This window comes from Macaca fascicularis, chromosome 10, assembly GCF_037993035.2.
Source record: "Macaca fascicularis isolate 582-1 chromosome 10, T2T-MFA8v1.1".
Classification (NCBI taxonomy): domain Eukaryota; kingdom Metazoa; phylum Chordata; class Mammalia; order Primates; family Cercopithecidae; genus Macaca; species Macaca fascicularis.
This window is the reverse complement of record NC_088384.1, coordinates 62,780,334-62,794,205: the sequence shown is the minus strand read 5'-3', so window position 1 is coordinate 62,794,205 and position 13,872 is coordinate 62,780,334. Positions and strand designations below refer to the sequence as shown.

Genomic DNA, 13,872 nt, shown 5'->3' with positions numbered 1-13,872 from the left:
ACCCTACCCACCACTACCACCACGTGGTGCCTCTGATCATCTCTTTTTGGTCAAAAGGAAAAGCACAGGAGCTTCCAGGCCACCCTGGAAAGGTTTTCAGGCACAGAAAACACAAAGAACAGGAGGGCAATACTTTGTGGTGCTGCCTGCCAGGAATCCTAAACACAGGTGAAAACATGGAAATTGCAGCTCTCACCCAGCTAATTTTAGACTGACACTGGTGGGTGGACAGACAGGGTATCTTGAGGCTCTCCAAGCTCAGTTTTAAAATGATTCTCTGCATTCCTGTGATAATTTTGAAAAATTTTGCCCTGCTCTTCATAGGTGTATAGAATGCTTTGCATTCCTTTGGGGATGTCATACGGGGTGTGAGAACCAAAAAGGATATGGTAAGTGGCGATTCTTCATTCCAGAGCCACCTGTGTCCATGCAACGATTCCGAATCACCCGCCGTGGGCACTCGGAAGCATGTTTATGCATGAAGCTGTGCACACAGTGGGGCCGAGTGCTAACCAGCCAGAATGAATGTACTATCCCCATCTCTGATTCCACAGCAGGGCTCCTGAGTCACGCACACCACCCACAAAGGAAGCTCAGATTTATGCATTGCCTGATTGTTCTGGTCCTTAAGCTGGATTTTAGGTAATTGGAAAGGTATCTTGCAAGTAACACTCTCAGCAGGGCACAATTTATTATGCATGAAAGTTGAATCTCGAGAAAGGGAGTTGCCCCAAATTGGCTGATGAGCTGATGAGTCTGGAGGGAGGCAGAGCCCTTCACGAAGCCACCTGACCTTCTCCCTGCCTGGCCCAGGCACTGTGTATTTGCCCAGGTGCATGTAAGTGTTCTTTGCCCAGAGCTGTGCTTTGGTGCTGCCCAGGGAGAGGGAGATGGGTCCACAGGAGGAAGCCAGGCCACTCTCGGCGCCTTTGCCTTGTCAAGAAGGGCTGCGTCTTCTTTGAGGGCTTTGCCCTGCTGCAATGACAGGAAATGAGTTGAACTGGCATCTTATTTCCTTAGTCAGAGGGGCATCTTCTGTCTTCAGCCAGCTCTCAGGCACGCTTCCTGGCAGATTCTCTCAAATCTGCTCCCCTAGCTGAACCGCGCGATGCTCAGGATGTTGCCTCTGAGTGTTCGCCTTATTTCTGCTGCTGGAACTACTGTCTGCCCACATCCAGGGCTCCAAACCACGGCCCACAGCTCCCTCCCCTCGCCTCACCACATTCTCCAGGTTGTGAATCCCAAGCATTCTCTCTCTACGAAGGCTCCTGGCCTCTCCGTTCCTGTCTGCTGTCCCTTTACTCTAGTCTGGTTCTCATGGCCTGCCACTTTTTGGAACCATTAGATTGTTCTTCCAGTTCACCACCCTGTTTTCGTACCTCCCTTTTCTCTTGTGTCAGCCAAAGTCCCCAAGTTAATGCTCCTAAGGCGGGTAAGCTGGTGCCTGTCTCCAGCCCAGGCTTCAGTGGTTCCTGATGCTCTGCAGAGCTCACTCAGAGCACCTTTGCTGGAGGTTGGTGGCTCTCACAACTCAGCTTAGGGCTCTACTTCCAGCAGTCCCCTCCTACCCACAGCAGGACCATCCTGCCCATAGGGTCTCAGCAGGGCCACACCCTCCCTCTCCCACTCTCTCCTGCCTTCCGTACCCTGGTGTGCACTTGCCACCCCAACCTTTCATGGCCTGTCCTCCCATGCCACCCCTCCAGGAGCCCTTCCTCAACCTCTACCTGGAGGCCTTCTACCCACAAGCTTCCACTTCCTCCACAGGAAATGGGCCAGGTGCCTCTCCCAGGCCCCTCCTCATGCAGCGTGGCTCTGCTGTTCGGTTTTAGCCCATGGTGCTGGTCTCCCTTGAGCATTCTAAGTTCAAGAATCATAGCGAATCTGGCCAGAGCCCTCTTGTTACTGTCACGTGTGATCCCCGAGAATGGGATAATACTGTAATTCAGGTGTTCTAAAATAAAATACAGGGAGTACCAAACCCTGCACTGCTTCCTGTAATTGCATGTCTTAATGAGAGTGTTCTTGACATATCCAGTTCCATTGCATAGCTGTGCTGACAGGGACATAGCCACTTAATGGCAAGAGCAAGAAAAATATTGCCCCAGGGAATATCACATAGTTTATGTATCAAGTTCTCTAAGGGTCTGCATGGTTAGAGGCAAAATATTCAACCTGCCACCACTGTGTGCCTTTCATGAGAAAGGCCGATTCTTTCTGCAAATTCTTCATTAATCCTCGTCACCACTTAGGAGCACGGAGGCCACCTAAGACTTTTCTTTTCTCCAAATAATTCATCTTTTTTATTTAGATAGGAACAGTCTGACCTTAGTGGAAAGGGCTGGGAAGGTGCCTTTAATTTTTGGACAGGGCTTAACCCTTTGGTGCCAGGACAGACATCACGTGCCCCTGAGTCCTGAGTCTACTTGGGAATATTTGTGATGGTCCCTGTTGACATAAACATCCTTGTGCCTTTGTCTTAAAGCAGGAGAAGAAAGCAGCCTGTGCTATTATTCATGACACGTGGCATCCCAAGCCATAAGACTAAAGAATGGCTTTGGCAGCAGGACTTAAAACTGATCTTGGCACAACCTTTCATTAACCTGCAAAAGATTAATTTTATTTCCCAGTAACTTAACAGAATTCAAAAGCTAGGAGAAAAGGCTTAAAGGAAAGTCAACCTTAGATATGCTTCTAAATATATCTTAACTCAGAAATATTCCCCCTCGGTCCCAGCACAGAATTATAACAGCTCTTCATCTTCAAAAAGTGTGCATGAAGGGTTTTGGCTCTTGGTGGTCCATAAACAAATGGTTGCAGGAGTCAAGAACTCAGGGTCTGGGAGGCTCCTGGATCTAGACACATCACTGCCAGCCACTCAGGAGCAGGGACAAACCCCAGAAGGTATCCACCCCAACAACGGGACACATCCTGCGTGCCCATCTCAACCACAGGCTGTCACATCCTGAGCTTTTCCATGTGCCAGGCACCATGCTGAGTGCTTCATGAGCTCTGTCACATGCGTGCCTCCACAACAGTGATGAAATGGGAAGGAATGCTTTATGGATGAGGAGATTGCGTCTCTGGGAGATGGCACCATGGGATGGGGTGAAGGCAGGGTGTCAGAGCAGACCCTCCCAATGCTTGGCTAGACTGCCCACCTCCAAGGCAACCTGGAAGATATCAGACCTCCCTGTTACTTAGATAAAGGGTCTGGGTGCTTGGGGTTGGAAGTTTGAAAGCATCCTGGTGACGGCCAGTCCCAGCTATGTGACCCTGGCCAAGTTACTCCCTATCCCAGGGCCTCTGAGATAAGATAAGACAAGATGTGGTGAGGCTGACAGCTGCTGTGTGTGCTGTATGGGAGCAAGCAAGCCTACTCTGCAAATCAGAGAGACAGCAGCATCCGCACCTGGACAGCCGCTCCCTGTCCTGCCATCTCCCTGGACAGAGCTGCATGCCCAGGCCTGGTGCAGTCTCCTTGCTGGCCTCACCATCAGCCTTCCATGACACAGACCTGCCCATGGACCCCAGCATGGAGCTAGGACTGGGGGAGAATTTGCCCTCAGCGTACCCATTGTGCCTAGCCAGACCCCGAGCTTCCTGTGTCCCCCATTGAGGATCCTAAAGCCACCCGCACCCCCTGCCTCGACACCTCGACACAGAGGTTCTCCCTTCATGCTTGCCCTCCTGACCTTGTGCCGGAACTCCTGCTCAGCCCACACAGAACCAGCTCCTGAGGCATCTCCCAGAGCCCTTCTAGACTGACGGAGTGCCCCTGCAGCTCTTCTCCAGCTACAGTTGGGACTTTAAGGAACATTCCCAGCTTAAATCATGACACCCAAAGGACAAGGGCATAAATGGCATAAATGGGATTTGGAACCTGAATTCTTAGTGTCTGGAGATAGAAGAGGATGGTAATCTAGGGCTTTGGGGGATAACATGAATGGAGAGGCCACGCTGCCTCCCAGGTAGGGGAGAGAGGCTGTTACCAGTGCTGGGTGAGGCAGACCATGGAGAGCACCCTGATCGCCAGCAGGGTTGGGCATCGCTCTCAGATCTTTTCTTTTTTTTGACAGTATCTCTCTCTGTTGCCCAGGTTAGAATGCAATGGCACTATCACGGCTCATAGCAGCCTTGACCTCCGGGGCTCAATTGATCCTCCTGCCTCAGCCTCCCAAGTAGCTGGGACTATAGGCACACACCACCATGCCCACCACACCTGGCTAATTTTTAAATTTTTTTGTAGAGATGGGGCCTCACTATGTTGCTCAGGCTGGTCTTGAACTCTTGGGCTTAAATGATCCTCCCACCTCAGCCTCCCAAAGTGCTGGGATTATAGGCATGAGCCACTGCACCCAGCCTCACTCTGAGATATTAATGTGCATGATTAGAATTTTTAGTATTCGTGTAATCTGTGGTTTGGTAAAGGAATATAATAAATATACTTTTTTGTTTGTTTGTTTGACTGGTTGTTGTAAAGAGTGAAGTAGGGAGGCAACAACCAAGAATAAAGGGAACTGGTTCATCAGAGCACTTTCCCCAAACCTCCCACTCTCCAGTGAAAACAGAATCTGAGGGGAACTAACCTAAAGTTGCTAATTTAAGACTCTGGAGTGATCACAGCAATATATTAAATTAGATCTTAGAAACTGGGGCTAGGAAAATCAAAAGAAGGAAGGAAGGAAGGGAGGGAGGCAGTGAGAGAGGGAGGGAGAGAGGGGGAGGGAAGGAGGGGGAGAGGGAGTCACATGGGAGGAATGAGCTAACCCTCCACACAGATCCTTTTTGGAAGTTGTCAGGGTATAAATAAAACACAAATACTATTAAAGTGCTAATTATTGACAAATTGTTGTCAAGGAGAAGTCCTGCTTCGCCTATTTAAATGCTTAGGCTATACTTAGAATGTTTATATGCATAAATTAATGTAATTGGTGAGTGGAGAATGAAATGAACAGAACTTAACAATACGTTGTAGTTTGGACCAGGTGTGGGGAAATGGTCTCAAACGTCTGACTTGTCAAATATTTTAAAGCAGCATTATTGCTTTCAAGCACTTCTGTTACCTTGCAATTAACAAGTTTATGTTTCAAAGGAGTTATTTCAGGGGCCTACTTTAATAAGTGAAAGCTAATATTTGAAATTAACAACCAATTTGTACATGTTTATTGAAATTCTTAAAGACGTTAGTATCTTAAGTAGGTTAGGCAGCTTCCTTGCTAATATTTGAACATCCATGTAATTGGTCCACACAGCGTTTTGTCCACCCCTAATAGCTTGCCTTTCCTTGTATGATGGTCTTCTAAAGATCCTCACACCCCAACACCCGTGTGAAATGAAATGGACCCAGGGAGGGGTGTTGCTCCAATGTTGCAGGAAACAGGGACTCTGATACTATCAATCAGAGAACCCCACCACCCACCTGAAATCCCTAAGGGGGTGATGGGCAAGACCTGGGTTCAGCCTGGATCTTCCGACCCCAGGTTGTGCTCTCTTACTTTAGCACCCTTCCAGAACCAAGCTCCTGACCCAGCAGGAGAGGCCACCTCTCTCTAACTGCTGGGCCCCTCAGTGAAGACTGTCGAGCTTTGTAGGAGCCTGGGAGCACAAGGAGCCCATGCTGCACCCACTTCATCCTCCCCATGGCCCCAGGGCTAGGCAGGCTTTTTCGGGGTCAAGAACTCACCCAGTTTCCCCTCCAGGTGGCCTCTCCTCACAGGCACATTTTCAGAGGGGACACAGGTACTCAGTTTACCCCACACTGCTGTCCCTGAAACGGGCGCCCAGTGGAAAGTCTGCAGAGTCTTTCATCTTCCACCTCCTCTCAGTTCGCTGCTGCCCAAAGTTCTCAATGTCCCTCTGCAGCTCAGAGAACGTGGGATTCTTCCCCTCTCCCCTCTAGAGGAAGGACCCCTAAGAGGGCCAGGGAAGTCATTTAGCACATCCATGAGCCTGGGTGGAAAATGAGTTACATCATTATTTTCATCAACCTCTAGCTGAAATTTAGCACTTCCTCCAATTAGGAGTGTAAGCAGCACACGGCAGAGTTTGTTGTGACTTTGTACCAGGAGAAACCACAGATGTCTTCACATCACATAACAGCTGTTGATGGTATCTTAAAATATTGTTTATGCTCATCACTACTTTAAAAATGCAAACCCAAATGTTAGTTGCTATTTAATGTCTTAAAGTAGCCCATATATTTCTATATTGATTATGACTTTTAATATTTCCAAAGCTCTATTTCATTATATTTGGTTCATCTTTTAAGCCTCTGTATTTTATTGTATACATTTAAGAACACTATTCCGAGACAGGGGCTGTGGCTCTAAGAAGGTGAGGTTTTCTACCTGGCGTTGTGACATGTTGTCCATCTGGCCAGCACCTCCTTCCCACCCAGCTCAAGGCCTTTCACCAAAGCCTTTCCAGGGGCTCGCGCCCCTCCTCCACCAACATCCCCCCAGCTCCGCCTTTGGGGATTTTAATTCGAAGGAAACTGAAGCTCCCATTCCAGACAGGGCCGAGATCATGTTGCCAGTACAAGGGTGGGCCAACCTTTCTTCCCTCAGGCAGTGAAAGGCCTGCCTTCTGCACTCTCAGCCACCTCAGGGCCCAGGTTTCTGGGTTCAGCAGGAGAAAGCACAGAATCTGATTTGTGGGGAGCAGCAGCAGCTCCCAGGAGAAGGTGCAAGGAGGCCCCGGCAAGGCGGAGCAGAAAGGAGCAGGTGCAGGGGCTGAGGCAGCTGGACGGGGCTTCAGCCTTCACACCTGGACAGCAACTGGCTGAGCCTGGAGGAGAGAAAATCGCCTGCTAGCTTCGCTGTTTGCTGCTGCTGTGATGCCCAGCTGCTGCTCATAGGGTATGCACTTCCCAACCCTTCACTGAGCTACTGTTGCCACACAGGGTGCCGGCACTGGGGACACAGCACAGAGCAGGACCAAGGCCCTGTCCTTGTAGGGTTTGAAATACCAGGCCAGGTAGCAGAGCCCCGGCCTGCTACCTTCAGGGTGCTGACCTTCAGAGTGTGGGCCAAAGAGGTGGCTTCGGCAGCTTCTGGAGGTATCTGTCCCCTTCCACGGCCCTCCGTGGCATCCGTGTACTCTCAGGCCTCCCCCTTCTCCTGTAGCTGCTTAGGTCACTCAGGAGGTTTACATAACAGACACAGAAAATTTACCCGATGTGATAGGTGGGCCGAGAAGAGGTGGCCGCCTGGATGCTGTCCCCAGGGTTCTCCCACAGCACGGGGCCTGCACCCCATCGCGTGGCTCTGCAAGGGGCTGCTCACCCTCCAGCCATCCCCACCGAACGTCCGTGCTCCTGGCCCGCATCCTTCCTCTCCCTCACCTCCTAAACTCAGTCACCGACTCTGCCCCATCAGGACACCCTTCTCTCTGCTGCCCTGCCACCTCCCAACCGGTTGACTGGAGCACAAAAGGGGACACGGCACTACTCCGAACCAGGGAAAGCTGGGAATGGACTTGCATGCCTTCCTCACAGTCACAGCTGCACCCTTTGGAGGTGCAACAGCAATGCCTGTAAGACCAGACCTTTAATGAGCTTCTAGACACTGCCTGCCTGGTGCTCCTGAGAACTCGACTTTATAAGAGCCACCTCCTTCTCCGAAAGGATCCCAGACGTAGGCAACCCATTTCACCCTCAGACTCCCCGGTCAACATGGCAAGGCCCGGGGGTGCATTTTGCCCTCTGAGATTTACCACAAGGAAGCCCCCCAAAAGGGCGGGCAAACCCAAGACCTTCCCCGCTGGGCTCCTGGCCAAGGAGCTCAAGAAGGGGAGGCTGAGGGAGAGCTCAAGAAGGGGGGATCCTGGGGGGAGAGTCTAGGAGAGGGGAGACACTGGGAAGGGGGTCCTGAGGGAGGGTCTGGGAGTGGGGAGAGCCCGGGAAGGGGGTCCTGAGGGAAGGTCTGGGAGGGGAGATAGGCTGGGGAGGGGTTAGAGCCCGGGAAGCAGGGAGAACCTGGAGAAGAGGGAGAGCCCAGGGATGGGGGAGAGCCTGGGGAGGGGCAGACCCCTGGCGTAGTGGAGGGGAAATCCCGGTGAGTGGGGAGAGCCTGGGGAAGGGGGATGCTGAGAGAGAGCCTGGGGAGAGGGGAGAGCCTGGGAAGTAGGAAGAGCCCAGGGAGGGGGGTCCTGAGGCAGATCCTGGGGAGTGGGGAGTGCCCAGAAAAGGGGGAGACCCTGGGGAAGGGGAAGAGCCTGGAGAGGGGTAAGAGCCCTGGAAAGGGGGAGAGCCTGGGGAGGGGGGAGAGCCTAGGGAGGGGGGAGAGTCCAAGGAGGGGGGTCCTGAGAGAGCCCGGGGAGGAGGGAGAGACCGGAGGTGGGGAGAGTCCGGGGAGGGGTGTCCTGAGGGAGAGCCTGTGGAAGGGGGAGAGCCCCGGGATGGGGGAGAGCCCCGGGATGGGGGAGAGCCCCGGGAGAGGGGAGAGCCCCGCGAGAGGGGAGAGCCCGGGGATGGGGGAGAGCCTGGGGAAGGGGGTCCCTGGGAAGGGCCCAGGGAGGGGGGTTCTTTACCATCTCTGGGAGGCAGAGCACCTGTCCTCCTGGGCACTGTGGGGCTCAGCCTCTCCTTCTCTTGCGGGGTCATTTCTGACCAGGCAAATTGTGTCCCGACGAGCCTGCTATTCTGCCCACCCAGAGGAGTATTCTCCTCTATACTCCGAGGAGAAAAAGACATCATCCCAACAGCAGCTTCATTCGCTTTATATTTTCCTCTCATCTTTTGAAGCTGGAAGAAGAGGTTCTGTGTTAAAAATGTTCCTTCCCACTGTGCGTAATGCTAATGTCCTCCACATATTAAAGCTAATGGAATATTTTACACACTGAGAATAGCCGCTGTGACCTTTTCTTCTTTTGGATGAGTCTTTTATTTTTTTCTCTCTTACCTCTTCCCCTCCCTGTGACTCTTCTTCCTTTTTCCTTTCTTTGTTTTTTATTTTATTTATTTTGTGGTGGTGGTTGTTATTTCAGATATGTAACTACTGTAGCCAAGTGACCAGGGCATTAGGGCTTGTATTTCCTTAATTGCAACAACAAATAATATCATCAAATAATATACAGGGAGACAAAATGCACCTGTTTTCTTCCAGGTATGGCCTCTGCAGAACCTCCCGCTCTTATATGCGAAGACTGAGGTTTACAGTCTCCTTTGCAGGGCGAGAGTGTTGAAGCCTCCTGGAATTTAAAACTGCCAAAAGAGTTAAAGAGAAGCTGTGGTCTTGGGTCTATCTCACTGTTTTAAATGCTGGAAAAATGAAAATGCCTATGATAAGCCTGTGAGTCTGACTTAGTGGAACCCTCAGCCCTCAGCCAAACTTGGCTGGTGTTACACCTCAAGGATCCTTTAATTGGATGCGTAATGAGGATCTGGACTGGCTGCGCAGTGTGTACACATAAGCTCCTAAGGCCTTCGCTGCAGCTGCTCTGAAGAGTGGGGACCCAGGGCCATTCCTCCTGGGCCCAGTGGTCATTGTCATCATCAAGTCTGTTCTCTTTAAATGCTGCTGTTATGAAAGGAGCTGGAGGGTAGCCAATCATTTGTACAACACTAATTCAGTCTTGTTTCACTTCTCAATATTTGCGAAGTGGTAAGAGAGACAAGTCTGCCATCTTCGTGTTCCTGTTCGTAGATGATTGTCAGGGGAGCTGGTATTTATGTGCCATAAACAAGACCATGCATTTGCAAGTGCACGCACACACATAATTCAAGAATCTTGCTTCTACATTGTATTTATTTTTAACGTTTATAATTAAGATAAATGTAGTGTTGCCACTATGTAATAGCATAGCCCAGACTGACTACATTATCTTCATGATATTATTAGTCAACAAAGCTCCAACCATTAAAGAAAAGTCATCTTTTAGTGACCAGAACATATTGTATCACAGACCCCATGTGGCATGACCCAGCCTAACTTTCATGTGCAAAATCAGGATTCAGTGTCTTCCATTTGAGTGGCATTGAGGGAGAGAAAGGGTGACGCAGAGGCTTCCAGGTTCAGACCCTGCATGAGGCAAAGCATGTTGTGGAGTTCTGCACATGAGGAAACTGAGGCCCTGGGAATTTAAATATGGACTCAACTAAAGAGGTTCAAAATCCTGGCCGCCCTGGAGAGCTTCCCTAAGACTCTAGAGGAGAAGGTAAATTCTTCTTCAGGATAACCTTGTATCAGTTGCTGCAAACTTCAAGCCACAGTCTATGTGATTCTTATCGGTTTCAAAGGAAAGTATTTCATACACAACTCCAGCTCCCCGTTTTCTGATAAATCTCAAAATTTTATTTACGACACTGATCTATTTATTGCTGCTACCCATACATGGTGGCATAAACAACTTTTTCATTATGCTCATGATTTCTGTGATTGAGAGTTCAAGAGGCACCATGAGGATGGTTTGTCTTTGCAACATGATGTCTGGGACCTCGGCTAGGAAGACCCAAAGCTGGGGGTGACCAGACAGTACGGTCTGGAAACACTTGGAGATGTCTTTACTCCCACATTTGGTCATCAGTGCTGGCTGTTGGCTCGTACTTTAAACCAACTATCCATAGGAGGCCCATCTCAGTGCCTTTCCATGTGGTCTTGGCACATGGGCTAATTTGAGCTTTCTCACAACACAGCAGCTGGGTTCCTCAAGCAAACATCCTACATCAAGGTGGAACACAAGATCTGGTTGTGATCCAACCTTCAAAGCCAGGCAGCATCACTTCTGCTGGGCTCTACTGGTCAAGGCATTCATGGGAGAAGACATAGATGTCAAGGCTCCAGAAGATTATAAAGGATGGGGAAAATTGCAGCTGCTATTTTGGGACTATATAGTCTGCCACAGCTGTATTTCCAATGATGAAAGAAAATTATACACATAACATATTTGTATTAATAGGTTCACAGGAAAATGAATAATGACAGAACAATTATTTTCCTAAATACTTTATTCCAAAACAATATATCAAATTAACAAAATATCTTTGACCTAAAATGCCTTCTGTCAGTCTTATAAGTTCATGGCATTATTTCAGTAAAAGGTAAAAGGCATTTTGACTGAGATGCTATTATACATGGCAGATGCCCGTTGGCATACATAGCAATGATGATAAACACATTACCTGATGGAGATAAAAGGGCTAAGAATCTTGTGAATCTTCAATGAGCAAAGCAAACAGCATTATGTTGATAACGCTAAATGATAGCGTTAAATATTTTGAGAGTGTTAAAAAATAAGCTAAGTTAGCATATTCCATCAAATATGTGCAGCCTGATGTTTTATATGTGTACGAGAAAGGAATAGAAACTGTCTCAACAAAAGAGAGCAACCTTAAAGCATTTGCTAATCTTCCACAAGCATCTCACTTGCTATTCTAAAAACAAAGTGTTGGGAAAGCTTCTCTATTTACTTTTGCTACTTAAGTAAATAATTTATCACATCATAAGTGCATAGCACTTTGAAGGTTTCAGTTGGTTGGCTTAGCACAATTTGGCATTCTCTCGTGTTAAATGGCCATTTGCAAAATGTCTTATTTCAGATCTGCTGAAATACTGCATTTCTAAGTTTACACCCTACTTATTCATATTTTTAAATAACTCTTTTGCCATTTAGTCCCGAACCCATGTGCTGATATGTCTGCCGGGTCTCATTTCTTCCCCTGTATTAGTGTCTGAAGCAGTGGTATGCTTTTGTTATGGGGGAAACTCTACCCTGGGAAGAAACAGAAAAATTTTAAAGTCATGCCTTTTTCTGGAGTGCACCCCAGGCCACCTATGCACTCCAAAGAATGATACTTGATCAAATCAGAGAACATTTCCTTCCCTATGCCCTACCACCATGTGAATGAGCATAAAAGGTTGGCAACCACTAGTGTAACATATGAAAATAACCATGAGTTGAGCTTGAGAAGCCACAAGACATATATTCTGACTTAGGTGCCACATATAGAGGAGCCCAAATGCCAAGGGAGGAGGCAAAAATAAGGACATTAGAAGTTTCTGACACATAAATCTACACCAAACATCTAATACACTTCAACTCCTGGCCAAATTAACATCAATTCTCACCTGAAAGTCTTATTTAACTCAGTATCTTCTGCCCTATACCATATGTCTATATTTCAACAAAATATTACAAGGCAGGCCACAAGTCAAGAAAACACTGATGAAACAAAATAATCATCAGAACCAAACTCAAATATGACTCAGATGTTGGAATTGTCAGACATGTAATTTAAAACAAGTATGATCAATATGTGAAAGGCTTTGATGGAAGAGGTAGACAACACTTAAGAAAATGGATGTCAGCAGAAATATGAAAAGAAATGCCAGTAATACAAAAAAGACAAACAAATAATTTTTTATTGGGCTCATACATAGATTTGACATGGCTGAAGAAAGAATCAGTGACCTTGAGGGTAGGTGAAAAGAAATGACCCAAACTGAAACACATTGAGAAAAAAGAATGGAAAATGAAACAGAGCAGGACAGAAAGTCCAAGAATGTGGAACAATATGAAATGGTGTAACACAGGGGTCTCCAACCCCCAGGCCGTGGACCAGTACTGGTTTGTGGCCTATTAGAAACTGGGCCGCACAGCAGGAGGTGAGTGGCTGGTGAGCAAGCATTACCAGCTGAGCTCTGCCTCCTGTCAGATCACTGGTGGCATTAGATTCTCATAGGAGTACAAACCGTATTATGAACTGCACATGTGAGGGATCTAGGTTGCACACTCCTTATGAGAATCTAATGCCTGATGACCTGAGATGGAACGGTTTCATCCTGAAACCATCCCCTCTGCACTGATCTGTGGAAAAATAGTTTTCCACGAAACTGGTCCCTGGTGCCAAAAAGATTGGCAGCCACTAGTGTAACATATGAAAATTGGAATACCAGAAAAAGACACAAGAAATATTTTTTAAAATCATGGCCAACAATATTCCAATATTAGTCATAGACACCAAGCCACAGTCCTAAGAAACTGAGAAAACATCAAGCAGAATTAGAACAAAAAACAAAAACAAACCAACAACAACCAAAAGTAACTGAGATATATCCTGTTAAAATCATGGAAAATTGAAACCAAAGAGAAAATCTTGAATACATCTGAAAAGAATGAAGATGTTCTCTTTAGAGAAATAAAGATTAAAGCTACAGCAGACTTATCAGAAACTGTGCGACTCTGTAATCCCAGCTACTCGGGAGGCTGAGGCAGGAGAACCACTTGAACCCGGGAGGCGGAGGTTATGGTAGGCTGAGATCACGCCCCTGCACTCCAGCTTGGGCAAGACTCCCTCAAAAAGAAAGAAAAGAAAAGAAAAAAGAGACTGTGCAACTAAGAATGCAGCTTACTGCAATCTTTAAAGATTTGAAGAAACAAATAAAGAAAAAATACTGGCAAGTTAGAATTGCATATCCAGTAAGAGTATCCCTCAAAAGTCAAGGATAAAGTAAAAACTATCTCAGATAAACAGCTGAGGGAATTCATTGCCAGCAGGGCTGAAGTCTATAAGAAATAGCAAGGAAATTCTTCAAACAGAAGGAAAATGTTACAGGTCAGAAATTTGGATCTACATAAAGAAAAAAAGTACAGCAAAAAAGGAATAACTAGAAGTGAAATAAAATATTTTGTTTTTCTTGCTCATAATTTATCTAAAAGATCCATTTAAAGCAAAAATAGTGACACTGCCTTTGGTGATTATAGCATGTGTTCAAGTGAAAAATGAAAACAGCATCCCAAGAAATGAGAAGGGCATCTGCAAAAGGTATTATTCGAGGGTAAATTTAGATTAGTTTAAGATGTATACTATGAACCTTGGGCACTAAACTATACATTAAAAAAGAAGTATAAATAATAAGTCAATAGAGGATA

General features: G+C 47.3%; 1 protein-coding gene across 23 annotated transcripts in view; it reads left to right on the top strand.

The window, feature by feature from the left end:
• SYNDIG1 (synapse differentiation inducing 1) overlaps positions 1–13,872 on the top strand; it is a 214,889-nt gene that overhangs the window by 139,044 nt on the left and 61,973 nt on the right. For 2 of the 23 annotated variants that reach the window (XM_045362385.3, XM_074003217.1), the window contains exon 4: positions 9,108–10,870. The exons of 19 other annotated variants lie outside the window; for them this stretch is intronic. In XM_045362385.3, the coding sequence (XP_045218320.1) occupies positions 9,108–9,203 (96 nt within the window). In that variant the 3' untranslated portion in view covers positions 9,204–10,870. Of the gene's footprint in view, positions 1–324; positions 1,982–9,107; positions 10,871–13,872 lie in introns of those variants that run through there. 2 more of the 23 variants (XM_045362387.3, XM_074003223.1) reach the window with 1 other exon arrangement.